The sequence below is a fragment of the Schizophyllum commune genome, assembly GCF_000143185.2.
Source record: "Schizophyllum commune H4-8 unplaced genomic scaffold SCHCOscaffold_5, whole genome shotgun sequence".
Classification (NCBI taxonomy): Eukaryota; Fungi; Basidiomycota; class Agaricomycetes; order Agaricales; family Schizophyllaceae; genus Schizophyllum; species Schizophyllum commune.
In genome coordinates this window covers 1,441,698-1,462,337 of record NW_026089542.1, presented here as the reverse complement: position 1 = coordinate 1,462,337, position 20,640 = coordinate 1,441,698, and the positions used below count along the sequence as shown (strand labels likewise).

Below are 20,640 nucleotides of genomic sequence, written 5' to 3'. Positions count from 1 at the left end.
GGAGCCGTTTTGCGCGCGATCACGTGGGATGTAGCGCATGCGTGGGTGCACAGCCACCGCTGCGTGTTTGCCGAATTCTGCTCTGTTGGAGCACGCCGGGAGCGTGTTCGATCTGCGCAGCCACCACGATGGACGATGCCCGCAACCTCGCCGCCGCCGTCCAGGACGAGCTCGACGCTGTGAGCGATGAAGGCGTGCACTGAACGACACGTTGCTGACGACATACCCCAGCTATGTTCATCGCGCTCGTCAACGGCCACCCGCGGTAACGCTCTCGATGCACTCGAACGCATTCTCGCCGAGTCATGCTTGAAGGGGGACGGGGTCGGAGGCACGCACACGCTCATGGCGTTGCAGTACACCTTCGAATGCAACGGTGCGCAACATGTTTTTCCGGCCGTTGCATACCTGACGATACTCCCAGTCCCCTCGCGACTGCTGACGTACTTGGCCGCGTTTATCCCCAAGGTGGAGGAATTGGCCAGCAAAGGTCCTTCCAAGAGTATGTCCTTCTCTACTGTGCCGCACACGGGTGCTCATTCGCCTTTCAGCGGACAGGGAGTTGGACGAGCCGCGGTTGATCACGCAGATACGACAGGCGCTGGGTCTCATTCAGGGTTTCGCTCTCAACCATGCCAATACCAAGAAATGGCTGGGGCGGAAGTACGCCCTCGAGGTCCGTTTGTTCATTTTCCGTGGGAAGCCTCGCGCCTCATGTTCCCCCAACAGATCTTCGTCGACCTATTCGTGGTCTCGCGACACCTGTATCCAGATGACCCCTCTCGCAAGGCTTCAAGCGGCTCGAGCAAGGCGCCCTCAACCCCTTCTGCCTCTAGTGAACGCGGATCATCATCAAACCCCAATGCGCCGTACCTCTCCTCCGTTGTCCTCGATACACTTCTCTGCATCCTTGTAGACGCCCCTGGCGCTTTACGAACCTTTGAGGAATGCTCTGGGGTACAAAGTGTCGTGCGCATACTCAAGCGGGCTGGCACACCGCGCGAAGTGCGCATGAAGTGCCTCGAATTCCTCTACTTCTACCTCCTTGACGAGTCTGGCACGCTCCCCACCCCCAAGGCCGACCTCATGAACCTACCCTCCATGCTCTCGACACCTCCGATCGAGCGACGTCCTTCAAGCGAAAGCATCTTGTCGGACAGCTCACATAGGACCTCCGACGAGACAGTGATGGGCAAATCCAGACCACCGACTCCTTCCACGCCGCCATCCATTCCTTCCGTGCCTGCCACCCCAGCTCGGCGACCGCGCAAACCTTACCTTAACGGGACGCCACAGCACCCTGGGATGCGCCAGAATTCCTCCGGCTCCAGCCTCGTATTCTCAAACGCATCGCGTTCCACTTCGAATAGCTCCGCCTCGTCCTTCTCGACTGCATCCACCAACTCAACTGGTTCTGCTTCGTCTAGTCGTTCAGTCAACTCCACCGCGCCTTCCTCTCCAGAGAAGGGCGCATTCGACGCGCAACCAAAGCTTCCCGCCCTGCCGATACCCGTATCCGCCACCCCACGACGCACAGCTACACCCCGACCCCTCGACACCTCCGCTCTCCCCGTCTTCGGTGCCATGGAGTCGCACGCCCTCCTCCGCGGCGGCGTCGACTACGTCCCCGTCAGCCCGCGCAAGGCCGACCGCATCGACAGGTCCGCGCTGGGGCGTGAAGTGCCCCAAACCGACCGCAAGCGCAGCTCGGTCGTCGGCATGCCGCGGCGCCACGTCCGCGGGGCGGCGAGCGTGTCGTCGGTGCGAGAGATTACGGGGAGGGACGCGTCCGGCGGGTCGTCGAGGCTGGGGCTGTCGACGGCGTCGCGCGAGTCGTCGTTTATGGGGAGGGATGCGTCGATGCTGGGCAGGGATACGTCGATGTTGTCGAGGGATGCCTCAATGACGTCCCGCGATACGTCGATGATGTCGCGCGATGCATCGGGGATGTCGCAGGAGTCGTCGCTGGCGGCGTCGCGCCTCTGGGGCACGCCGCGCTCGAACAGCGGGCCGGCAACGCCTGCTGGCAGGTCGGAGTCGAGTTCGACTGCAAGGCAGGAGTCAAGCGCGACCGCGAGGCCGGTGTCGAGCGTGCCGTCTACTCCGGTGCCTACTACGACGGCGTCGCTGAGTGCGCAGAGCGCAGTGAAGACCCGCACGACGGACGAAAAGCGCGAGATTCTAAGCACGATGCTGGGTAATGTGGACGCGCTTGTCGATGGTGTACGCAAGGCTGGGATCTGGGGTCTGAGCTAGGTGAGCTTGATCCGGACGTGTGCAGGCTACAGCGACTGACCATGGCGCAGCCGGGTTCGGAAATGTTTTCGGCCACTGGTCAGTGATTATGTTGAAAGAAGGTGCCCTCCGCCCAGCGTGAGGAAGGACATGGCAATCGCGGGAGCATCTATAGTCGGGTGCTCCCAACGAAACGGACGAACAAACCCAGTCATGATCAGGCAACGCCTGAGCACTCCCGGTGCGCTTTGACGACAGTGCTTCATGGAGCGCTCTACTGCTAGAGCGCACCCGAAGCGCACTGACGCCAGAGTACCTCCCTAGGGGCTCTTGTCGTTGCTGGATATACCCTCGACTGGTTGACGATTTTGTATATGAATGCTCTGCAGGTTGTCATGCTGTCGAAATGCTATCATGATTCTACGCTTTCCTTTATCCTATGCATTCGTTTGGCTTGAGCTTGATTGGTCTAGTGGTTGGGCTGTGGAGGGGCGTGTCGCTGGGTAGTATGGCTTGGGAAATGCAGCAAATGTTACACAGGTCGTGAGTGGGGGTTGAGTACATGCCGATAGCAGGTTGATATGGATGATAGTTTTCTTGGAATAGTCGAATGTACTACCTCCTCGTCTCCCCACTGCTCCCTCAAGGCGATGATATCCGCCCCGGGTTGTCCACGCTCGGCGCACCGAACACGACCGTCTTCCGCGACGGGTCGAAGAGCCGAGGGTAGCGGTCTGCGAGGTACTTGGACAGAATCCCCCTCGGCTCGCCAGCGGCAAGAGCTGCTGGGTTCGCGGTCTTGCCCGCTGCAGCATTAGCAAGCTCGGTGCCGGAAGCGGGTGCGGGTGCGAGGGGAGAGGTCGGAATGATGGCGCCCACGCCGGGCTTCTGCTCGAGGGCGGCGGAGGTGGCGAGCGGGCCGGGGCTGGAGCGCTGCTTGTCCTCGAGGGTGGTGCGCTGGGCGAGGACGCCTGCGGCGGAGAGCTCGCGGGCTTCTTCGTCGAGGTCTTCGAATTTATCCTGGAGGGGTGATCGAGCGGGGAGGTGGGGAAGGTGGACGCGATCGATTCAACAGAGGGGATAGGATGGGTACAATGGGTAATAGAGACGCTGGTCAGCGCAGTAGAGTACTTAAGGTCAAGAGAACGCACCTGGCGAACGGCGTAGAGGGAGTAGGCGTACACGCCCATGATGAAGCACGCAAGCGCTGTCCCGACCAGCGCATTCCTGACGAGGTATGGCGCGCGTGCACGTTTCAAGCCGGGGGACATGACCTGTTCATCGCAAGTCGTACGGCCAGAAGAAAGAATGCGCGGAGGTAGGGATAAGCAGCAAAGGGGGAATCGTGTGCGGCGGTGTGCGGAGGGTTCAGTCAGCGCTGCCCTTCATCAAGCTTTTCGATGAGTACTTACACCTGGTCTTGGCCGGTACGACTGCGCAACCTCTCGCGGGTCCGCATACTTGGGGCGGATGACGACGGGCATCCTCGCGGCGGAGGGTAGGTGAGTGGAGAAGGCAAGCTACTTTGTGGCGGCGGACTTGATCAGTCCAGACCTCGATTTCCGAATTCTGAACCATTCACTGAAACAACGGAATCAAGCCTACACCAGAGATCCCAAGCAAAATATGCAAGTCCATTGTTATATGCTACATTTATGATTATCGCCGACGACCTTACATTCTATTTTTCCACCTTAAAACAGCAAGCTGGCGGCCATATCGACGTTCCCGCCTGCGGCGCTCAGGGTGCTTATTGCGACCTCCCTGGAAACACCCAAGTCCATGAGCGTCTGGATATCACGCTCGGAGAAGGAGGGCTGCGAAGGCTGCTGCTGCTGTTGGGGGCGTTGTGCGGGGACTGGTGTTGACCGAGGGGGGGCGCCGAGCGTATGCCCGCCTCCAGGGAATTGTGAAGGTGGGGGTGCTGAAGCGGAGGATGGGCCAGCTGCTGTAGAAGTCAGGTTAGACGAAGAGTGTTTCTAAAAGATATGGTAGCTTACCACCCGACGCGGCAGCCTCATGTTGTCTCCTGCCCTGGTACGAGTCGCGGGCTTTTTCGGGGAGTTCGTGCTCGGAGAGGAAGGGTATCTCGCGGCCCTGTATACGCAGCACGTTTTTCTCGAGGTCTATACATGCGCGATGTCCCTTGAGCATGTCAAGACCCAGTAGGAGGTCAACGTCTTGGCCCTGTGCACATCGCGTCAGCAAGGGTTCACACGAAAGAGGTGTTAGACGCGAACCTCCATAATCGTGAACGCGCACGGCAAGTGCAGGTCAGCGACCTTGAGTTGCGCCGTATGTACACGGCCGAGGATTTTTGCAGTACCAACGCCGACAGCAAGGCCGGCGAATCGACGATCTATCAGCCTCATGATACTGGGGGGATAGCTGTCAGTATGCATTCTCGGGGAAGTGCTGCCCCGGCTCACTTGCACTTCTCTGCACATTCTGGGGTCACTATTAGGGATTAAGAGGATCAGCTTCATTCATCCCATGCACGTATTGATAACTTACTGATCGTCTGCTGCGCGCCACTGTCCACAAATGCCTTCACCGGATGCCCGTTGACTTCTGTGTCGATGCTACACACAGATCCACCATCAGCAATCACTCTCCCCAACTCACCACACCCAACACTCACTAAAGCATCATCACCCGCCCAAAGCTCTCCGGCGAGTACTCAAGCGCGTGCTCCATGTTCTCCAGCACCGCCTGCTGTCGGATCGCCTCCTCGATCTTACGCTGCGCTTCGACGTCGAACGGGTCCGCGTTCAGGTGCTCGATTTCGCGCTGGCGGTTGAGCTCGGCGCCGTACTGCCGCTCGCGCGTCTGGCGTAGGAGCTCGGCGAAGCGCGCGGGGTCGTTCTGCGCGGCGTTCGCGAGGTCGGGTTGGCTCTGGGAGGGTAGAGTCATTGGTAAGGTAAGAAGATACATGCTAAAGGGAGCGAACGCACGTCGCGTAGCTGTTGCATGAGTACCGGGTCACCGAGGAGCTGTAAGCGCATCATCTCGGCGTCCTGAGGGATCGGCCTGGATGATGAGCGCTTCGTCAGCAAGGGCATAGTCTGCAAATGAAGATCACATACGCGCCACCACCCGTCTGCGTCTGAACCTTCCGCTGAAGCATGAGCATCGCGTTCTGCTCTGGAATGCCCGCTTGACGCATCGTCGCCTTCGGATTGTCTAGCGCGCGACCATCAAAGGAGATAGCCTGCTCTGCCACTGGTATTCCAGACTAGACCATTCAAGATGATCTTCGTCAGTCTTCCTGTTCACGCCCGCTCAGCCCACCCACGCACCTCAGCCTCCAGGAGTGCCATCACGTTCTCTAGCTCCATATTCGGGTCGATCTCGACGACGAACGACTGCCCGAGCTCCGTCACGAACGTCAGCTCCATCACGGGGTAGGTATGCGGTCAATGGTGGTAGGAAGCAGGAGAAAATCAGTGCGAGGATAGTTAGCCTTTGTGTTGATGGTAATAGATGAGCAGGTGTGTAAAGCGCCCGATCGAGATTGAGTTCAGGTCAGTGATGTCAGTGCCAACAAGCTGCAGCGAGCAGGCGTGAACCTCGGTGAACAAGTCAAGGACAAGCGAAGGTGCCTTATATATACGGCCCGTTATATTGCGCGGACTCTTAGTGTGGCTAGTAATACAGAACGTGCTAGAAGAGGTACGCGCGGTACGTATACGCGTACACTACGCGCGTCCGGGGAATGCGTCAGCAGCGAGATACGTGGCGTCCTTTCCCTCGAAGAGCCGGCGGGGCACAGTGACTCTATTGCGGTATGCCATTGCGTGGCCCGAAGCGGCTGCGAGCGACGCCAAAAGCAGAGCTGCACCACACAAGAGTTAGAAAGGGATATGCCAAGTGCGCAAGAAGACATACAAACGTGATGAGTGACCTCCAGCCCTGGTGTTCGCCATAGCGCTTTCGAGCGCCGATGTTGACAAGTCTACTCGAGGTTAGTTATTGCCTACGACACGGAAAGGTTCTACTGACCACTGAGATCACTAAAGCTAGAAGCTGTCGACCCATCCTTGCTGCTCGTCTCGCTCAAGCTGGGTGCCACCGACATCGGCCTATACCGCTGCGTCGCATGACGTGGCGACACCGCGGGCGAGTTCGCAGAAGACTTTGTCGGCGACATATGCCGGCTGGCTGGCTGCGACCTTGAAGACGGGCTAGGAATCTCAGGTATAGACCCCGATCCCTGCCCTGAACCTGCACTCGACAGGCTCTGACTGGTACTCCCTGACCTCGTCGACATGGGCTCAGGGAAGCGCCCTCGCAAGCTCGCGTCTTGCAAAAGAGGCGGCGGCCTTGGCCTCGGTCTGACCTGCGGCGCGCTCACTAGACCGAGCGTCTCGTTGGTCATCATGCGCGTCAAGTCTTCAAGCTTGCGGTCCAGCGCCTCCTGCTCTTCGCGACTGCGGTCTGCCTCGTCTTCACGCTCCGCCGAATCATCCGAGTCTGAGTTCGAGCCATCGGAGTGGGGAGAGACGGGTGCTGGAGACGCGAAGGAGCGCCGGGGTAGTGGTGCAGTGGCGGGGGTCGAGGGCTTCTGAATTGTGAGGGTGGAGGAGGACAGGGCGCTGCGTGGTGTGGGAGAATTGTGACCGAGGGAGTTCAAGCGCGCGCGCACGTTCGGTTGTATAGACAGACGGGAGGATGACAGGCCGAGGCGATCTGCAGCGCGGCTAATGGCCGTTGGAGGGGCGGAGTGGGGTAGCTCAGGCGAGGCATTCGGAGGTAGGGAGCTCAGCGCCCCTTGAAGGTCTTGCAAGCCCTTCAGTTCTTCCTGGAAGCGAGCATGGACGCGATAGAGAAGGTACGGAAGGGGCACATCGAGGCGCGCCGCAAGTGCTTTATCTGAACGGCGTCAGTCGTGGTAGACGCGAGGAAGGAGGCGCATTACAATCCGTTGCCCGAGCGTCGCGCGATCTTGACTGCTCGATGGCTTTCCAGAGGATATCGGCCTTCTCAGCCGTCCATACGACCTATGTATTCGCATTAGACGCGGGTGAACCTCTGTGGCTACCGGAGGTCACGCACGTTCGGGGGGTCCTCGAGCGGTACGTCGGGCCTATTCCACGGCAGCCGTACCACGACTCGGACCTTTGGTTGCAATTCGGCGGACATGGTATGTGCAGAGGGTCAAGATAGGGCGGCGCTTGAGAGGGTGGCGCGAAGCAAGACGCGCTGTCCAAGCGCCCATCTCATCCGTCCCAGAATGGCAGTATTTGTATTTCGCGCACTATTCTCTTGTTCCCCCCTACCACCGCGATCACGAGGAGCGCCTCACACGACTGAGACTCCCTCTCTTTGCTTCAGGAGTGCAAAATCGCAGGTCGCTACTCTGTCTATACCTGCGTCCAACGCGACATCAGCCTTTGCATACCTGATGGACGCTCTGATCGCCCAGAACGAGGAGGTTGCCTCCGAAGTGGAGGGTGAGGGCGGCAGCACTTCGACGGCGTAGATTGCTATAATGATGTCCGCCTACGCAAGTCCTCAAATCCATCTACGGCGACGAATGCATCAAGCCGTGGACAGGCGAGGGTGCTGCCGCCAGCACATCAAGTGCGATCGACGGGGGAAAGGCAGGCGCGACGATCCGGTACCAAGTTGCGCTCCCGCTGCTGGCTCCTCATGAGGATGTCACTGTTGATCTGCTTGTCTCGTTGCCTCCTGATTATCCGGAGGTTGCGCCACCGCAGCTGCAATTGCTGTCGAGGTATATTGGTGCGTCTTTTTCTTCCTTTCCAGCACTACCTACTAACCTTATATTCCTATCCAGGACCATTTAAAGCCGACTCTGATCTATTCGGTCGCATCCTGCGCACATACATATCCGTGTCAGGCGTCGACTTCATACCCGGCCTGGTCTGCGTCTTCGACGGCGTCCAGCACATCCTCGAACACCTCACTCAATGGTATGAAGAACATCTCAGCGCGGAGAAAGCTGGCGATCTCCAACGCGAGCTGGAGAAGGAGGCTCATGCTGAGCAAGTTCATGCTTCCGAGAACGACGCGTCGCGACATGCACCTCGAGCCATCCTTCCATCGCGTGAACCACCCCCTCCTTTACCAGAAGGCACGGAGATCTTCGAAGCCGAGCCGATTGTGGACCGGAAAAGCGTGTTCATCGGCAGGGCCGTGCGCATCACACATCCATCTCAGGTGCGCTCGAGGGATAACCTCAGAGGTATGGTAAAGCTTATGAAGGGACGCACGTTAGGTTCCCGTCATCATAGCAAACTTATTGGAGGACCGAAAAACAGCAAGGGCTGCACATCCTACCATCCATGCATGGCGATGTCAAGTCGGCACCGTGTTGCATCAAGGTATGTCGTCGTCTATAAACTGTTTTTGCGCTGCTTATTCCACCTCTCAAGACAATGACGATGACGGCGAGACTGCAGCAGGAGGGCGCTTAGTAAGCCTCCTGTGTTCCCCGTGCGGTCTCTGGGCTTACACGAATGTAGGCACACTTGCTCCAAATCATGGAGATCAACAACGTTCTCGTCGTTGTCACTAGGTACGCAATGACAAGCGTCTATGATACAATCCGCTCATGTATACGTACTAGATTCTTTGGAGGCATACATTTGGGACCGGATAGGTTCAAGCACATTAACCAGGCAGCTCGCGATGCTTTAGAGGGTGGTGGCTTCCTTGACGAGCCTGGAGCCAGGAAGCATACAGGGCGAAAGAAGAAATAGACCCCAAACTTCTTGGATTAGCTACTATGACTTGCACATCTATCTCTCCCATCTCTTCGCATGCTCAAGAACTGAAAGCATGTTGAACTTCTTATCTTGTGGGTCCACTCAAACACGGTCACGTTCAATCCTTCCCGGCTCGCCGCCGGCATGAGGTCATGGGTAGATCACTACTCGCGCGCGCCGCGGCGCCGCCGTGCTCAGTCTTGTCCCGCACTTGCTCGTAGCTCAAGACCACGATGAGTCTCGCGCGACTCGCTCGCCTCGCGGGATCCTCTGCCTCTCGCCTGTCCGTACCCGCGACATTGCGCATGGCGTCCACGAAGGCTGCAGCCGCGGTGCGTATATTCGATCGGGGATGGAATGTGCTCGGAGGGGAGGAACGCGGACTGACTCGGGGCGACCTTATCTAGTTCGGGTTGAAGGATCCGTCGCTGGTGAAGACGCAGGGTTTGATCAATGGGAAGTGGTTGGACGCGCAGGATGGGCAGACGATTTCGGTGACGAGTGAGTGAAGGGTGAAGTAGGGAGTAGAGCGGAGGTTGACTGAGTTGCAGACCCGGCGACGTTCGAGGAGTTGGCGACTGTGCCGGATATGGGAGCGAAGGAGACTGAGGAGGCGATCAAGGCTGCGGAAGCTGCCTTTCCGGCCTGGAGCAAGACGACGGCGAAGGTGCGTACGAGACCTTCCTCGCATGAATTGAGCTGACTCGAGCACCATGTAGTACCGCCATGATCTCCTTATGAAGCTGTTTGCGCTCATGAAGGAGCACACCGACGACCTGGGCCGCATGATTGTACGACGCTCCCCTTAGCCATTCGACTCGTCTTGAACAATTTCCTCCCTCCAGACCCTCGAAAATGGAAAGACCCTTACTGAGGCCAAGGTGGGCTTGCCCGCCACCAGCGCGTGCTCTTCCATCTGACTCAGTCCCCAGGGTGAAGTTACATACTCGGCATCCTTCCTTGAGGTTCGCTTTACATTCTTCTGACCTTGCACGCACGCACTAACCAAGTGAACCTCTGTTTAGTGGTTCGGTGAGGTTGTGTCTTACGTTGGGAAGGCCATTAGCTCATGTTTCCTCAGCCGAAGAGGCCGTGCGCACGTACGGTCAGACTATCCCATGCGCGGCACCGGGCACGCGTAACATCACCATCCGGCAACCTGTTGGTGCGTAGAGTTCACTCGATATTCTGACTAGCAGCTAATACTCGTTCTCTAGGTGTCGTGTGCGTTCGTGCCCACCATGATTGTCACAACCGGTGTAACCCCTCCTCAGCTCTGTCCTCACCCCATGGAACTTTCCCTCGGCTATGATCACTCGGAAACTTGGTGCTGCTCTCGCAGCTGGTTGCACAACTGTCATCAAGCCGGCCCACGAAACCCCGTTCTCTGCCCTGGCGCTCGGTGAGGTGAGGATAGCCAATGGTGCTGGCAATTGTGCAGTTGAGCTCTAATTTCTGCGCTCAGCTCGCGAACCGCGCAGGCATTCCCGACGGCGTCATCAACATTGTCACTACGCAAAGCAACGTCTCGGATGTTGGCAAACTGATGTGCGAGAGCCCTGCTGTTAGGAAGGTACGTGTGCAAGGGTATCAGCGCGCTCGCAGTGCTTACGAGGAAATTGCATTCTAGGTCACTTTCACCGGTTCGACGAACGTCGCGAAGCTCTTGTACGGCATGTCTGCCTCGACATTGAAGAAGATCTCGCTGGAGGCTGGCGGAAACGCGCCCTTCATCGTCTTCGACGACGCCGACATCGATGCTGCCGTGGAGGGTAAGCTGGCTTCATTGGTCATCCGAACCTCTCACTGACAGTCTGATGCAGGAGCGATCGCATCGAAGTTCCGTGGCAGCGGTCAGACTTGCGTCTGCGCGAACCGCATTTATGTCCAGTCTTCCGTATACGCTGACTTTGCGTCCCGCCTCGCCGCGAGGATCGCGCAGTTCAAGCCCGGTAACGGTCTCGAAGAGGGAGTGTAAGTACATCAACTGTTTCCTCACCTACTGCAGCGTCTTATCCGCCACAGAACCCACGGCCCCCTCATCCACCAGCGCGCCGTCGAGAAAGTCAAGGAGCACGTTGAGGACGCGATCGCGAAGGGCGCCCAAGTTATGGTCGGCGGCCGTGCCGTTGAGAACACGAACATCTTCTGGCCCACGCTCCTCTCCGACGTCCCCGTGAACGCGAAGTTGAACAGCGAGGAGACCTTCGGCCCGCTCGCCGCGCTCACGCAGTTCGAGACCGAGGATGAGGTCGTGAAGCTCGCGAACAACGTCCCCGTCGGCCTCGCCGGCTACTTCTTCTCGCGCGACGTGGGCAGGATCTGGCGCGTGGCGGAGAAGTTGGAGGTTGGGTGAGTGATGAGGGCGTTTGGTGCGGGTCAAGTCGTTTTCTGACGAGATTGTTGCAGTATGGTTGGCGTGAACACGGGGTTAATCTCGCAGTCGTGCGCGCCGTTTGGTGGCATCAAGGAGAGCGGGCTCGGCCGTGAGGGAGGGAGCGAAGGCATCCATGAGTACATGAACACCAAGCTCATCGTCCTGGGCGGTTTGGATGCCTAATTGCTGCCCTGCGAAGGCGGGCGATTCGAGAGGTGATCCACAGAATACAAAATCGTGTCTTGCGCATGTTACTCTGACATATACTGTTGTATCATATACGCTGCTTGAATCCTGCTGCCTTTTTGTGCTCTATGTACGACACTGGAAGCTGAAGCTCCAGTAAATCGCTCAACCCTGCGCGCTTGCATACCCTTATTTGGCTCGCAATGTCAATCCCTGCTAGCTCAGTGGTAGAGCGCTTCACTAGTAATGAAGAGGTCAGTCGTTCAAGTCGGCTGCGGGGAATATTAGATGGTCAAAAAGCTCCACTTTTTTCTGCCATGTTCCACACCTTCACCAAGGGGTGCAGTGGCCGAGTAGCACTCCATTCTGTTGCTGACGAAAACAATAGGGCCACCAAGATCCACCTTCACCCTCTGAGTCTGCCCTTATTTTGCCCCCGCGCCTCCATAACATTTTCCCCATCTTGAATGCCATTTTCGTCTTGATTCTCGTCGTCTCGGAATGCCCAACGCAAATCGCTCCCGGCGTTTCAAGGACCTCGGAAGCAACCCACTGGGTGCCACGGACGCAACCCGAGCAGGCTCCGGTATCGAAGGGCTCGATGGGAGTATAAGACATTGGACAAACAAGGAAAGGCCGACGAGGAGAGACATGGCCCAGGCAACGACAGTTGAGAGACATTCCGTGGTCGTCGGGAGGCCAAGGACGTGGATAATGAGCAAAGCGAGCCCTGAAATACAATTGTGGCAAGATAACATGATAGCTGATAATGCAAGGAACGAGACATTGCCCTGTGTGCAGAAAAATCGGGTAAATGTTGTGCGAGAAGGCCGTCAGATGGGGAGGCGGGCGAGTGAGGAGACTATCGAATGACGAAGACATGGGTAATCAGATGAGAGAGACACGGGTGCGCACAAGCCCGCCACGGAAATTCTTCATCCCGGCGAACCTCCGATGCGACCAGTCAGTTTGCATGCGAGAGAACGCGTCCTGAATGTGTTCCGGTGCGAGGGCTGTGCGCGCCTCGGGAGGTGGCAGGAAGAGGGCGTTGACTGGCAGCGGTGCATCGTCCTCGGGTGAGTCCTCTCGCATTCGCTTTGCCTCTGGGCCAATATTGCTGTTGGCCTTCCGCTTGCCGAGGATGGGCGAGGAGGAAAAATCTTCGCGGAGGTAAGCCTCTTCCAGTGCTTTCTTTACGGCGAGACCTAGTCGTAATCGTCAGTCGGCGAAATGGTTCAGACATGTAGTTCGAGTCAGCTGACCTGCTAGCGTCAAGGACCGGACCATCTCAAAGGCTAGGAAACCGACAATGTCGATGGTATCATCCCCAGTCTTGAGATCGAGACTTGGTGGCAAGTTCAAGAAGTCGCGGAAGCGCTTGGCTAGAATCGAGGACGAGTCAGTGGTAAGCAAAGAAGAAATCAGAGTAGAAGCACCCTTTCGGTATGTGAACGACGCTTGTCGACATTCGGTATAATGAGCGTACTCGTCGCGGGTCATTTGTCGAGTGACTTCGTCTGCTTCCTGCGAAATGATCAGTCGGTGGCCTCTACGGGTCAAGTGAATGTTGAAGTACCCTCAGCCGCGCAACACTAGCTTCATAGGCCTCAATATCGTCCTCGTCCTCTTCCTCGTCGGACTGGTACCCCGCGCGATTCTTGTCGTTCCGGAGGACCTCGGAGAAGACAGTGGTGACCTCCCAGGGTAGCTTGATGGTGATCTTCTGTGCTTTCGTCTTTGACTCCTCTGCAGTGGCGAACGCGAGTCAATGACGTTCAGGCGTGCACACCGCTTTGCTCGCTTACCCCCTTCCTCTTCAATGCTGTCTCCAGGCTCCAGCCCGGTTCCGTCGTTTTGGTCCTTGGCGTGCTTTCGCACGTCTTTCCATGAGAGGTATTGCAGCAGTCGATTCACCTAGCATGTGTTGTCAATATTCCGGTGCAAAAATGGCATGCAGCGCACGAACCCTAGCACGGTCGTGCCGGATGAAGAAAATCAGGTCTTCTGCGGTTATACTGCGGGCGCCCCGTTTCAAGGATTGCGAGCGCGCTTGTACAAGCTGAGAAGGTCAGATATACACTTGAATGACGCTCAAGCAGGAGAACGCATACAAGCTCGACAATCTGGCCCCGAACGATGTCCTCGACCAGATTCACCGTCTCTGGGTTGGGGTCCTGCACCTCGCCGAATACGAACATCTGAGAGGCAGGGAGATGTACGTCAGAATCCGTCCTTACATGTCAATGGGGGTGTGGGTGGCATACCATCTGGGATATCTCCTGCGTATACCTGTACTCCCGCGCGCCGGAGGGAGCGGCCAGTTCGGCCTGAGATTTCTTCGTTGGGCTCGCCATTTTGCCACTGATATCAAGGGCCTGCTAATGATGCGGAAGGAGTGAGAGTAACAAGCGAGAGGTGTACGATGCAATGTCGGTGGCCACCCAATGCGGCTCCGTGGTGGTTGGAATCAAGTTGAAGACAGGTGGCGTTCTCACGGTCATAAGATGGACGACATATGCGACCGTGAGAAACACTCATAGCTGCTGTGGCGCGTTCCTTTCGACGGACAAGGGCACTTGTAGCAGACAGCAAGGGCGTACTAGGCACCCGTATCTTGGAACTTGTAACCGAGCATCAGGTGTATATACGACTACAAAACCGAGTACGGCGCTGGCCTCTCCACCAACCGCGGAAATGCATTTGCCTTGGACAAGACCACCATCTGCATGCCATGACTGATATACCCCTTCATGTATCCTTTGTAGATCATGTTCGCTACCTGAGAGGGGATGGCTGCTTCAGCATAACACCCAGCATACCATAGCAGAGCTGCACTTACAAAGCACTCCGCCTCCTCCACGGGCACGTCGCTGCCAGAAATTCGAAGTGCAGCATGGAACATGGAGATCGGCATGCGCGAGGTCCGTTCTGCGGCGACCCAGCTTCGAGGACGGTTGTCAGCATCTGCATGAGACTGTCGAAAACGTGGCATCACTCACGCTTTCCTGAAGAGGCCGCGCATGCACAGCTCGCGGCTGCGCTCGACCGTCAGGTAGAGGTTCAACGCCAACAACTTATGCTCATTCTCCTCCAACGTGCGGTCGAAGGTAGCGAGATCCCCGTGTCGAATGGCGTCGATGAACGGTAGGTAGAGGCCTTCCAGTACGGGGAAGCGGGCAAGCAATTCTTTTGAGGGCAGGTGACCTTTCAATACGCGGAGGGGGATAAGGTAGGCGAGGATTCGTCTTGGGGAGAGGTCAGGTTTGGTGAGGAAGGATGTTGACGGTAAGCGCTTACTCCTGGTTTGCGTGATGCCCAGTGTGGCAGTTGTAGAAGGCTTGCGTGAGCTGTTCTTCGGCCTTTGCGTACTCCTCGTTGAGAAAGTTGAGCATGCCAAGGTAGTAGCGGAAGGTGACCTTCGCCTGGTATTAGTGATCATCGGCCGGTTAGGGCGAATAAATTCTCACCCGATGCGCACGCGGATAATGCTCTAACGGCGGTATGTCCTGGTTCACCTCTAGCGCCCGCAGGATGTTTTTGGTGAGCGATATGCGTTTGAGCTGGAAGATATTGTTCAGGTCGCATGGGAGTATACGGTATATTTATCGTACCCTGAAGTAGCACTTAAACACGAGGCCAGCGACGTAGTAAACGCCCCATTTTCTTGACCGGTCTGGAGGAGACGATCTGGTGGAGGTGAGTATGAGTGACACAACGGGCCGAAGGAGAGCGAGTGAAAGAAGGACAAACCTATCAGTGACGCATGCAGTAAAGGCCTTCATAACGACGCGCGCCGCCTCCTCCATATGGTCGGCTTTGCCACCTTCTGCGCGCGCTTGTACGTCCGCCTGCGCCCGTCAGACTGAAGAAATGCTACAAGGAAGAAAAGAGCGCACGTCAATCGCAAGGTCGCGAAGGTCACGGAGTATCGCGAACAAGGCCTGCAACGTCCACCCTTGGCTTTCTTGGAAGAAGCGCAGGAAGTTTCTTTCAACAAACACGTCAGTGACCAAGTGGCTGGCGTCTTCAAAGAAACAGCATACGTTACTAGCTGAACATGATCTCTGAAAGCTTCCGGAGACCGCCTCTTGGCTATGTGGCCACAAACTAGGACATAAAGTATGGCAATCTCGTCCCATGGGCTCGTTGTTGAGTTTTCGTAACGGCGGAGGGACGCGCGCTAGAGTGGCGAATCAGCACAAGGCCAGTCTATGGGGGGTAGTCTGATTAAGGCCTACTGTAGGATTCCTGTATTGCTTGACCAACTCTTTGCCATGAGGGCTGGTCGGCCTGAGCAAATAGGCAAGCCCGATGCCGTTCTCATGTGCAAGCGCGTCGTTGATGTGCGTTATGAAGGTAGGAAAGTCCATAGTCAAGTCTGCTGTTCTCCTAGCAGTGTTCGATGGCGGGTCCTTTGGCGAGTGGCAGCCTGCTTGGTCTCAAAGACCTAACCAGAAGTGGAAGGTTTTGTTCAAGTTCCGTTCGGCACGTTCCGAACAAAGGACGAATTTGTGGCGCGCTCACGCGAACCCGTGACCTGAGCTCGCAATCTGACCAAGTGCTTGACAGAGACCGTCATCTCGACGACGACGCAATAGTGAGCAATTCATGCTGTCGTGAGCCCGCGGGCGGCTATATATCGCGTGTTCGATAGCTTCTGTAGCCCATCTTTATCCCCCAACGCCCGCTCGAACTTGAGTCGATACGATGGCCCTCCAGCCTTCCCTTCGCCCGCTTATCATCGCCGGCCAGGCGACTGCACCGCACACGATTGACCTATTCTGTGAGCGTTTATGCTGAATTCAGACGCGTGTATGCTGACGGAAGATCTGTAGTGGACTTTGTCTGCCCTTTTTGGTTGGTTTACAGACGCAGGGAATAGGAAGCGGGCTGACATGACATGGTCACCCCCAGCGCGAAGACAGCCGTCACAATTGACAATGTTATCATCCCTCTTCTCAGCTCGGGCGGGAAGTATGAGGGCAAAGTGAAGGCCATCTTCCGTCCCCATCCCCAGCCGTGGCATGCCAGTTCGACACTCACCCACGAGGCTGCTCTGGCGGTGCGTCTAATGTCCTTTTTACACTCTTAACGACGCAAATATGACTTACCATTCTCGGCACAGGTCCTTAAGGCGTATCCGGACAAGTTCTGGAAGTTCTCTTCGGCGCTTTTCGCGCACCAGACGGAGTACTTTGACGTACCTACGTCCACCCAGACGCCCGTTCAGACCCGCGAGAAGCTCGCCAACTTGGCCGGCGAAGTAATTGGTGGTGAGGGCGTGGCCGACAAGATCAAGGTATGCTTTCTCGCGAGAATAGCCTAAGGCGGGCATCTCACCGCTTTCCTCCAAGGATCTGCTCGCGCACAAGACATCTGGAAATGGTGGCAATGCTGTGACGGACGATTTGCGCTACAGCGGTGAGTGTCGATATATCCGACTGCGTTGTGTCCAGCGTGTAGGCTCACTGGCGTCTGCTTCCAGTCAAGTACGCCCGCCAGAACAGCATCCATTTCTCGCCGACTGTTCTGTGGGACGGCGTCATCGAGGGCTCCATCTCTAGCAGCTGGGGCGAGAAAGAATGGACCGAGTTTTTGGAGAAGAAGGTGAGCGTCTGAATAGATGCTTCCCTTGTCGTATATCAGATGTAGAAGGAGTGAATGTATAGTAGTCATCGAACGTGAGTTCGTGCCATAGAAAGCGACCTCGCTGCCTTCTTGCCGGATTGCTCATCGACACGGTAGGTTGTATCCTATCAGACGCACACGGTACCGCAGAGCTTACTATAACCCTACTTGCGGCACACACGAAGTGGAGGAGGCTATGTATGCGTACGCGGTGTCCACAATACAATAGAACTACCGAATGGGGACGTCTCGGCTTGCGGGCACTGCGCCGGGCGTTCCGGAACCGATTGGACCCCGTTCATTGTGCCAAGTTGCCAACGAGGGTTGCGAGCGACCACATATTCATTTTTGACCAGCACCGTCATCCTCAGCAGCGCCCGCTCACCGCGCCGCGCGACGAGATACCCAATCAGCCGACCGCGGGCGTCCTGATCGACCCCGCAGAGCCTCGGTGCACCGCATTCTCTTGCATACGGATCGCGGCAGCTAAGCCGGAGCGGAGTGTTCACAAACTATCGTCTCGGCGGAATATACGAACTCGAAGCATACTACTACACAAGGATGTCCTACCAAGACCAGGGATTCAAAGGCGTCGAGCAGGACCGTGGTGGCGTCGGTGACGAACTTCCGACGTACGATGATCTTGCGGCGAGTCAAGGGCCGAACTCGAGGTGCGTGGATCACTCGAGGCATGAGAAGCTGAGCTGACAGAGGTTTCTCAGGTTTGGCCGCTGGCAGGGCTGGATTGAGAAGAGGTACGAAGACTCGGAAAGCGCGCGCGCATACCACTGATGGTCGATCGCGAACGTGTAGAGCCGCTGAACGATATCATGGCGTCACACCCGAAGAGCGCGAACGGCGGCGTCAGCGAGGATGGGGCAACGATCAGGTGTGTATCCTGTCGTTCTCGTAGGCGAGAAATACTGAAGCTGTGAACCAGGATCCTTCGTACCAAGCAACACAACAGAATCTGGCGCCGTCCCAAGCGCCACCTCCGCCTCTCCCACCTCGCAGTATCAATGTACCAACGCCCATGATCACCCGCGAACCACCCACGCCACAACCCGCTCTGCAAATCCGCACCGTCGATCTCCTACGACAAGAAAGCATAGCAGAGGCACCACCAGAAACCCCGCCCATGCCTGCATTGCCTTTCCTCCCGCAGCGCCTAAAGCCTTCGCATCTCAAGATGTTCAACTTCGGCTCGCGCTTCCTACCGCATTCGACGGTACCCATACGCTGCCTGCTGCCAATCCTGTCTGACAGGCTCATTCTTATCGGCCATGATGAAGGACTGAGCGTCCTTGACCTTTATCCTCAGCATTGGGATAATGCGGGCCACATAGTGCAGCGCGGGCCGGATGAGGCGCAAGCGCGTACGATTTGGACGGGTGAGGGGTACGTCTCCCTGTTAATATTTGCGAACGAAGCTCACCTTCGTTAGTGTCTTCCAGATGACTGTCTTGGAAGCGGAGAACACGGGAGATGGTCGACCGCAGGGTGTCGTGCTTGCGCTTGTTGGGCCTCCAGCGACGCAGAACCACTCTGAGAGCGTGCGCTCGTTGCGCATGTACAATCTATCCAGTCTCATCAGTCTGGCGAAGTGGGCTGTGGCGAACAAGGTACGTTTGCCGCTTCACATGTACGTGTCATGCTTACTGTGTGTACAGGGCTCTAAGCCGCTTGATCTCGCGCGCCCCTCACATTGGAGTGCACAGTCCACGCCAACCAAGAAGCGCCACCGACCAACTAGCAGCATCGCAAAGTCGATTCAGAACTTTATTGAGCGTCCGAAGCAAGACCACGCCGAGCCAAGCTCTTCTTCATACCACAACCTGCTATCGCCCTCCGCCACTCGTACCTCTCCCAACCCACTCACAAGCAACAAGAACGGACGCTCAAGTCCTTCACCCAGTCTGGGGAGCCTGAGGGAGGCCGTCGAGGCGATTGATGGGAGTCCGACCGATCCTCATCCGCATTCACCGACGCGAGGGGATAGCTGGGATCTGGTCGACGAGCTGCCTTTGCGATGGGCGACGGACTTTGTGCCGCTTGCATCGCCGGGATCGAGGCTACTCCATGCGTCGATTTTGTCGTACGCGTTGTGGAAGGACGAACATCGCAAGGGCACTGGTGGGCAGCTTTTGGCAGTGTCGACGAAGTCGAATATTCTGCTGTATGAGACGCCAAGGGGAGAGCGTGCATTCCACTTTGTCAAGGTGAGGCGTGCGCGCAGTGATAGCGCGACGGCGAACTGACATGTGGCTAGGAATTCTACACCCCGCTCACCCCGCGGAGTATCACTTTCTTCCAGCAGGCGGTCCATGAGATGGCACGGTCGTCTTCGGATTCGTCGAAATACCATAAACATGGGCATGGGCGCTCAAATAGCGGCAGCTCTATGCATGTCACATCGGAGAGCCCGCGTGCGGCTCATACTATCGACTACGGCATTCATACCAGCCTGTTCGTCGTCTTCGAGAAGAAGGCCGGCTGGATACGTCTTGCCGACTCGGCAGTGGGCGAGTGGGAGCTTTGGGACGATCCAAGCGCGAGCGTATCATTGCATTCAAATCCCTCCGTCGCAAGCGCTGCTAGTCGACGCTCGCGAGTATCTGTCGATTACTCTCCTCACCACCCGAAATGGATTCCGCCAACACGCGTGCACCTCGAGCTAGGTGAAGGCCGTACGCAGGACTTGTACCTCCTGACAAGAGGCCTGGTCTCCCACCTCCTGCCATGTCCCCTGCCGACACATCCTCTTCCGCCGCTGCATGCCATGATGTGGCAGTCACCGCCAGCCTCTGTTGTCGTGCGCCTTTGCGGCGTATCCGAGTACGACGAGGGCGACGACCCCTTCCTGCAGGTCATCGCCTCCGGCGACGACGGCGTCGAGGTGCGCGAGATCCCGCTCGCCGCGCTCATGACCAAGGGGAAGGGCAAAGGCAAGGCGCGACCCGTGGAAGAGCGCACCGCCTTCGAGGACCTCGGCGGCGGCGCCGCGCTCATGTGCAGAGGTGGGCACTGGGACAATCCCGAGCGCGCGTACTATAGCAGCACTATGGCGCAGGGCGGGTTCACGAGTGCGATGTCGCCGCCGGGGCTGTCCGGCAGGCCATCGCCCGGCGGGCTGAGGTACTCGGCGTCTATGAGTTCGACGTCGACGTATGGGAGTGTGGACACGGAGATCATGCTGCGCGACCTGAAGCGCGAGGAGGGCGTGTATGGCGTATGTCGGAAGGGACTGGAGGACTGGCGGGTGTTCTGGGTGGGCGGGTCGGCGATGTATGAAGACGACGATGACGACGAGCCTCTGGGGGAACTCTGAGAAGCTACCTTCAATAACGGGACACACATATCTACGGGATTGGATCTGTATGTAAAATACTACCTAAGCATCGACGGACGAGCGAGCTTCCCCTCTTTAACCCACACCACTATACCTCGAGAGTGCTGGTGAAGACTCGTGAAGATCAAGTTCGC

General features: G+C 57.2%; 9 protein-coding genes and 1 non-coding gene across 10 annotated transcripts; 5 read left to right on the top strand and 5 right to left on the bottom strand.

Annotated features, from left to right (window-relative positions):
* Positions 1-71: 71 nt before the first annotated feature.
* Positions 72-2,757, top strand: SCHCODRAFT_02538940 (uncharacterized protein). The gene is made up of 6 exons (XM_003037928.2): positions 72-179; positions 232-376; positions 425-502; positions 552-676; positions 730-2,256; positions 2,307-2,757. The coding sequence occupies exons 1-5, from the start codon at positions 129-131 to the stop codon at positions 2,254-2,256; spliced, it is 1,926 nt and encodes a 641-aa protein (XP_003037974.2). The 5' UTR covers positions 72-128; the 3' UTR covers positions 2,307-2,757.
* On the bottom strand, positions 2,543-3,750 carry SCHCODRAFT_02622282 (uncharacterized protein). The gene is made up of 3 exons (XM_003036551.2): positions 3,648-3,750; positions 3,387-3,509; positions 2,543-3,255 (listed from the first exon to the last, which is right to left on the bottom strand). Exons 1-3 carry the CDS (start codon positions 3,717-3,719, stop codon positions 2,878-2,880), a joined length of 573 nt encoding a protein of 190 aa, XP_003036597.1. The 5' UTR covers positions 3,720-3,750; the 3' UTR covers positions 2,543-2,877.
* Positions 3,751-5,821: 2,071 nt separating this feature from the next.
* Positions 5,822-7,450, bottom strand: SCHCODRAFT_02622277 (uncharacterized protein). The gene is made up of 5 exons (XM_050345108.1): positions 7,291-7,450; positions 7,154-7,235; positions 6,238-7,107; positions 6,124-6,190; positions 5,822-6,070 (listed from the first exon to the last, which is right to left on the bottom strand). Exons 1-5 carry the CDS (start codon positions 7,375-7,377, stop codon positions 6,013-6,015), a joined length of 1,164 nt encoding a protein of 387 aa, XP_050200513.1. The 5' UTR covers positions 7,378-7,450; the 3' UTR covers positions 5,822-6,012.
* A 56-nt stretch (positions 7,451-7,506) lies between these two features.
* Positions 7,507-11,526, top strand: SCHCODRAFT_02575450 (succinic semialdehyde dehydrogenase; the record flags this gene model as incomplete). Its single annotated transcript, XM_050343872.1, has 20 exons — positions 7,507-7,688; positions 7,747-7,980; positions 8,036-8,418; positions 8,477-8,582; positions 8,634-8,674; positions 8,724-8,776; positions 9,205-9,298; positions 9,386-9,467; positions 9,518-9,633; positions 9,686-9,757; positions 9,812-9,847; positions 9,899-9,931; positions 9,992-9,998; positions 10,048-10,135; positions 10,241-10,373; positions 10,432-10,539; positions 10,597-10,738; positions 10,790-10,940; positions 10,992-11,318; positions 11,376-11,526. The coding sequence occupies exons 1-20, from the start codon at positions 7,640-7,642 to the stop codon at positions 11,524-11,526; spliced, it is 2,406 nt and encodes an 801-aa protein (XP_050200512.1). The 5' UTR covers positions 7,507-7,639.
* Positions 11,527-11,739: 213 nt separating this feature from the next.
* Positions 11,740-11,811, top strand: SCHCODRAFT_t106. Its single transcript has one exon. It is a non-coding gene; the product is annotated as a tRNA-Thr (tRNA).
* Positions 11,747-12,639, bottom strand: SCHCODRAFT_02257223 (uncharacterized protein). The gene is made up of 2 exons (XM_050342212.1): positions 11,858-12,639; positions 11,747-11,801 (listed from the first exon to the last, which is right to left on the bottom strand). The coding sequence occupies exon 1, from the start codon at positions 12,409-12,411 to the stop codon at positions 11,860-11,862; it is 552 nt and encodes a 183-aa protein (XP_050200511.1). The 5' UTR covers positions 12,412-12,639; the 3' UTR covers positions 11,747-11,801; positions 11,858-11,859.
* SCHCODRAFT_02622267 (TFIID-18kDa-domain-containing protein) lies at positions 11,972-14,007 on the bottom strand. Its single transcript, XM_050345107.1, has 8 exons — positions 13,794-14,007; positions 13,641-13,727; positions 13,496-13,588; positions 13,335-13,443; positions 13,106-13,275; positions 12,966-13,053; positions 12,792-12,911; positions 11,972-12,734 (listed from the first exon to the last, which is right to left on the bottom strand). The coding sequence occupies exons 1-8, from the start codon at positions 13,881-13,883 to the stop codon at positions 12,418-12,420; spliced, it is 1,074 nt and encodes a 357-aa protein (XP_050200510.1). The 5' UTR covers positions 13,884-14,007; the 3' UTR covers positions 11,972-12,417.
* A 95-nt stretch (positions 14,008-14,102) lies between these two features.
* Positions 14,103-16,007, bottom strand: SCHCODRAFT_02538923 (uncharacterized protein). The gene is made up of 10 exons (XM_003036548.2): positions 15,768-16,007; positions 15,573-15,709; positions 15,426-15,516; positions 15,280-15,377; positions 15,141-15,216; positions 14,997-15,089; positions 14,827-14,945; positions 14,529-14,774; positions 14,369-14,471; positions 14,103-14,308 (listed from the first exon to the last, which is right to left on the bottom strand). The coding sequence occupies exons 1-10, from the start codon at positions 15,897-15,899 to the stop codon at positions 14,180-14,182; spliced, it is 1,224 nt and encodes a 407-aa protein (XP_003036594.2). The 5' UTR covers positions 15,900-16,007; the 3' UTR covers positions 14,103-14,179.
* Positions 16,008-16,153: 146 nt separating this feature from the next.
* SCHCODRAFT_02622259 (thioredoxin-like protein) lies at positions 16,154-17,306 on the top strand. Its single transcript, XM_003037926.2, has 7 exons — positions 16,154-16,312; positions 16,365-16,386; positions 16,444-16,591; positions 16,655-16,828; positions 16,884-16,950; positions 17,015-17,210; positions 17,275-17,306. Exons 1-6 carry the CDS (start codon positions 16,237-16,239, stop codon positions 17,146-17,148), a joined length of 621 nt encoding a protein of 206 aa, XP_003037972.1. The 5' UTR covers positions 16,154-16,236; the 3' UTR covers positions 17,149-17,210; positions 17,275-17,306.
* A 314-nt stretch (positions 17,307-17,620) lies between these two features.
* Positions 17,621-20,612, top strand: SCHCODRAFT_02257149 (uncharacterized protein). The gene is made up of 6 exons (XM_050342211.1): positions 17,621-17,828; positions 17,880-17,912; positions 17,971-18,046; positions 18,098-18,555; positions 18,602-19,376; positions 19,427-20,612. The coding sequence occupies exons 1-6, from the start codon at positions 17,719-17,721 to the stop codon at positions 20,483-20,485; spliced, it is 2,511 nt and encodes an 836-aa protein (XP_050200509.1). The 5' UTR covers positions 17,621-17,718; the 3' UTR covers positions 20,486-20,612.
* The last annotated feature ends 28 nt before the right edge of the window (positions 20,613-20,640 follow it).

What these genes read in the sequence shown, in the direction of transcription:
- SCHCODRAFT_02538940 (XM_003037928.2), top strand. Translation starts at nt 129, where the DNA reads ATGGACGATGCCCGCAACCTCGCCGCCGCCGTCCAGGACGAGCTCGAC. An exon ending in CAGCAAAGGTCCTTCCAAGA is followed by an intron (nt 503 to 551) that starts GTATGTCCTTCT and finishes TTCGCCTTTCAG; the next exon opens with CGGACAGGGAGTTGGACGAG. An exon ending in GGCGGAAGTACGCCCTCGAG is followed by an intron (nt 677 to 729) that starts GTCCGTTTGTTC and finishes TTCCCCCAACAG; the next exon opens with ATCTTCGTCGACCTATTCGT.
- SCHCODRAFT_02622282 (XM_003036551.2), bottom strand. Translation starts at nt 3,719, where the DNA reads ATGCCCGTCGTCATCCGCCCCAAGTATGCGGACCCGCGAGAGGTTGCG. An exon ending in CGTACCGGCCAAGACCAGGT is followed by an intron (nt 3,510 to 3,647) that starts GTAAGTACTCAT and finishes TGCGATGAACAG; the next exon opens with GTCATGTCCCCCGGCTTGAA. An exon ending in CCCTCTACGCCGTTCGCCAG is followed by an intron (nt 3,256 to 3,386) that starts GTGCGTTCTCTT and finishes TCACCCCTCCAG; the next exon opens with GATAAATTCGAAGACCTCGA.
- SCHCODRAFT_02622277 (XM_050345108.1), bottom strand. Translation starts at nt 7,377, where the DNA reads ATGTCCGCCGAATTGCAACCAAAGGTCCGAGTCGTGGTACGGCTGCCG. An exon ending in CGCTCGAGGACCCCCCGAAC is followed by an intron (nt 7,236 to 7,290) that starts GTGCGTGACCTC and finishes GCGAATACATAG; the next exon opens with GTCGTATGGACGGCTGAGAA. An exon ending in TAGCTTTAGTGATCTCAGTG is followed by an intron (nt 6,191 to 6,237) that starts GTCAGTAGAACC and finishes AACCTCGAGTAG; the next exon opens with ACTTGTCAACATCGGCGCTC.
- SCHCODRAFT_02257223 (XM_050342212.1), bottom strand. Translation starts at nt 12,411, where the DNA reads ATGTCTTCGTCATTCGATAGTCTCCTCACTCGCCCGCCTCCCCATCTG.
- SCHCODRAFT_02622267 (XM_050345107.1), bottom strand. Translation starts at nt 13,883, where the DNA reads ATGGCGAGCCCAACGAAGAAATCTCAGGCCGAACTGGCCGCTCCCTCC. An exon ending in CGCAGGAGATATCCCAGATG is followed by an intron (nt 13,728 to 13,793) that starts GTATGCCACCCA and finishes CCTGCCTCTCAG; the next exon opens with ATGTTCGTATTCGGCGAGGT. An exon ending in CTAGTGTTGCGCGGCTGAGG is followed by an intron (nt 13,054 to 13,105) that starts GTACTTCAACAT and finishes ATCATTTCGCAG; the next exon opens with GAAGCAGACGAAGTCACTCG.
- SCHCODRAFT_02538923 (XM_003036548.2), bottom strand. Translation starts at nt 15,899, where the DNA reads ATGGACTTTCCTACCTTCATAACGCACATCAACGACGCGCTTGCACAT. An exon ending in TGTTTAAGTGCTACTTCAGG is followed by an intron (nt 15,090 to 15,140) that starts GTACGATAAATA and finishes AATATCTTCCAG; the next exon opens with CTCAAACGCATATCGCTCAC. An exon ending in TGGAGGAGGCGGAGTGCTTT is followed by an intron (nt 14,309 to 14,368) that starts GTAAGTGCAGCT and finishes ATCCCCTCTCAG; the next exon opens with GTAGCGAACATGATCTACAA.
- SCHCODRAFT_02622259 (XM_003037926.2), top strand. Translation starts at nt 16,237, where the DNA reads ATGGCCCTCCAGCCTTCCCTTCGCCCGCTTATCATCGCCGGCCAGGCG. An exon ending in GACTTTGTCTGCCCTTTTTG is followed by an intron (nt 16,387 to 16,443) that starts GTTGGTTTACAG and finishes GGTCACCCCCAG; the next exon opens with CGCGAAGACAGCCGTCACAA. An exon ending in GGACGATTTGCGCTACAGCG is followed by an intron (nt 16,951 to 17,014) that starts GTGAGTGTCGAT and finishes GTCTGCTTCCAG; the next exon opens with TCAAGTACGCCCGCCAGAAC.
- SCHCODRAFT_02257149 (XM_050342211.1), top strand. Translation starts at nt 17,719, where the DNA reads ATGTCCTACCAAGACCAGGGATTCAAAGGCGTCGAGCAGGACCGTGGT. An exon ending in GAGGATGGGGCAACGATCAG is followed by an intron (nt 18,047 to 18,097) that starts GTGTGTATCCTG and finishes GCTGTGAACCAG; the next exon opens with GATCCTTCGTACCAAGCAAC. An exon ending in ACGATTTGGACGGGTGAGGG is followed by an intron (nt 18,556 to 18,601) that starts GTACGTCTCCCT and finishes CACCTTCGTTAG; the next exon opens with TGTCTTCCAGATGACTGTCT.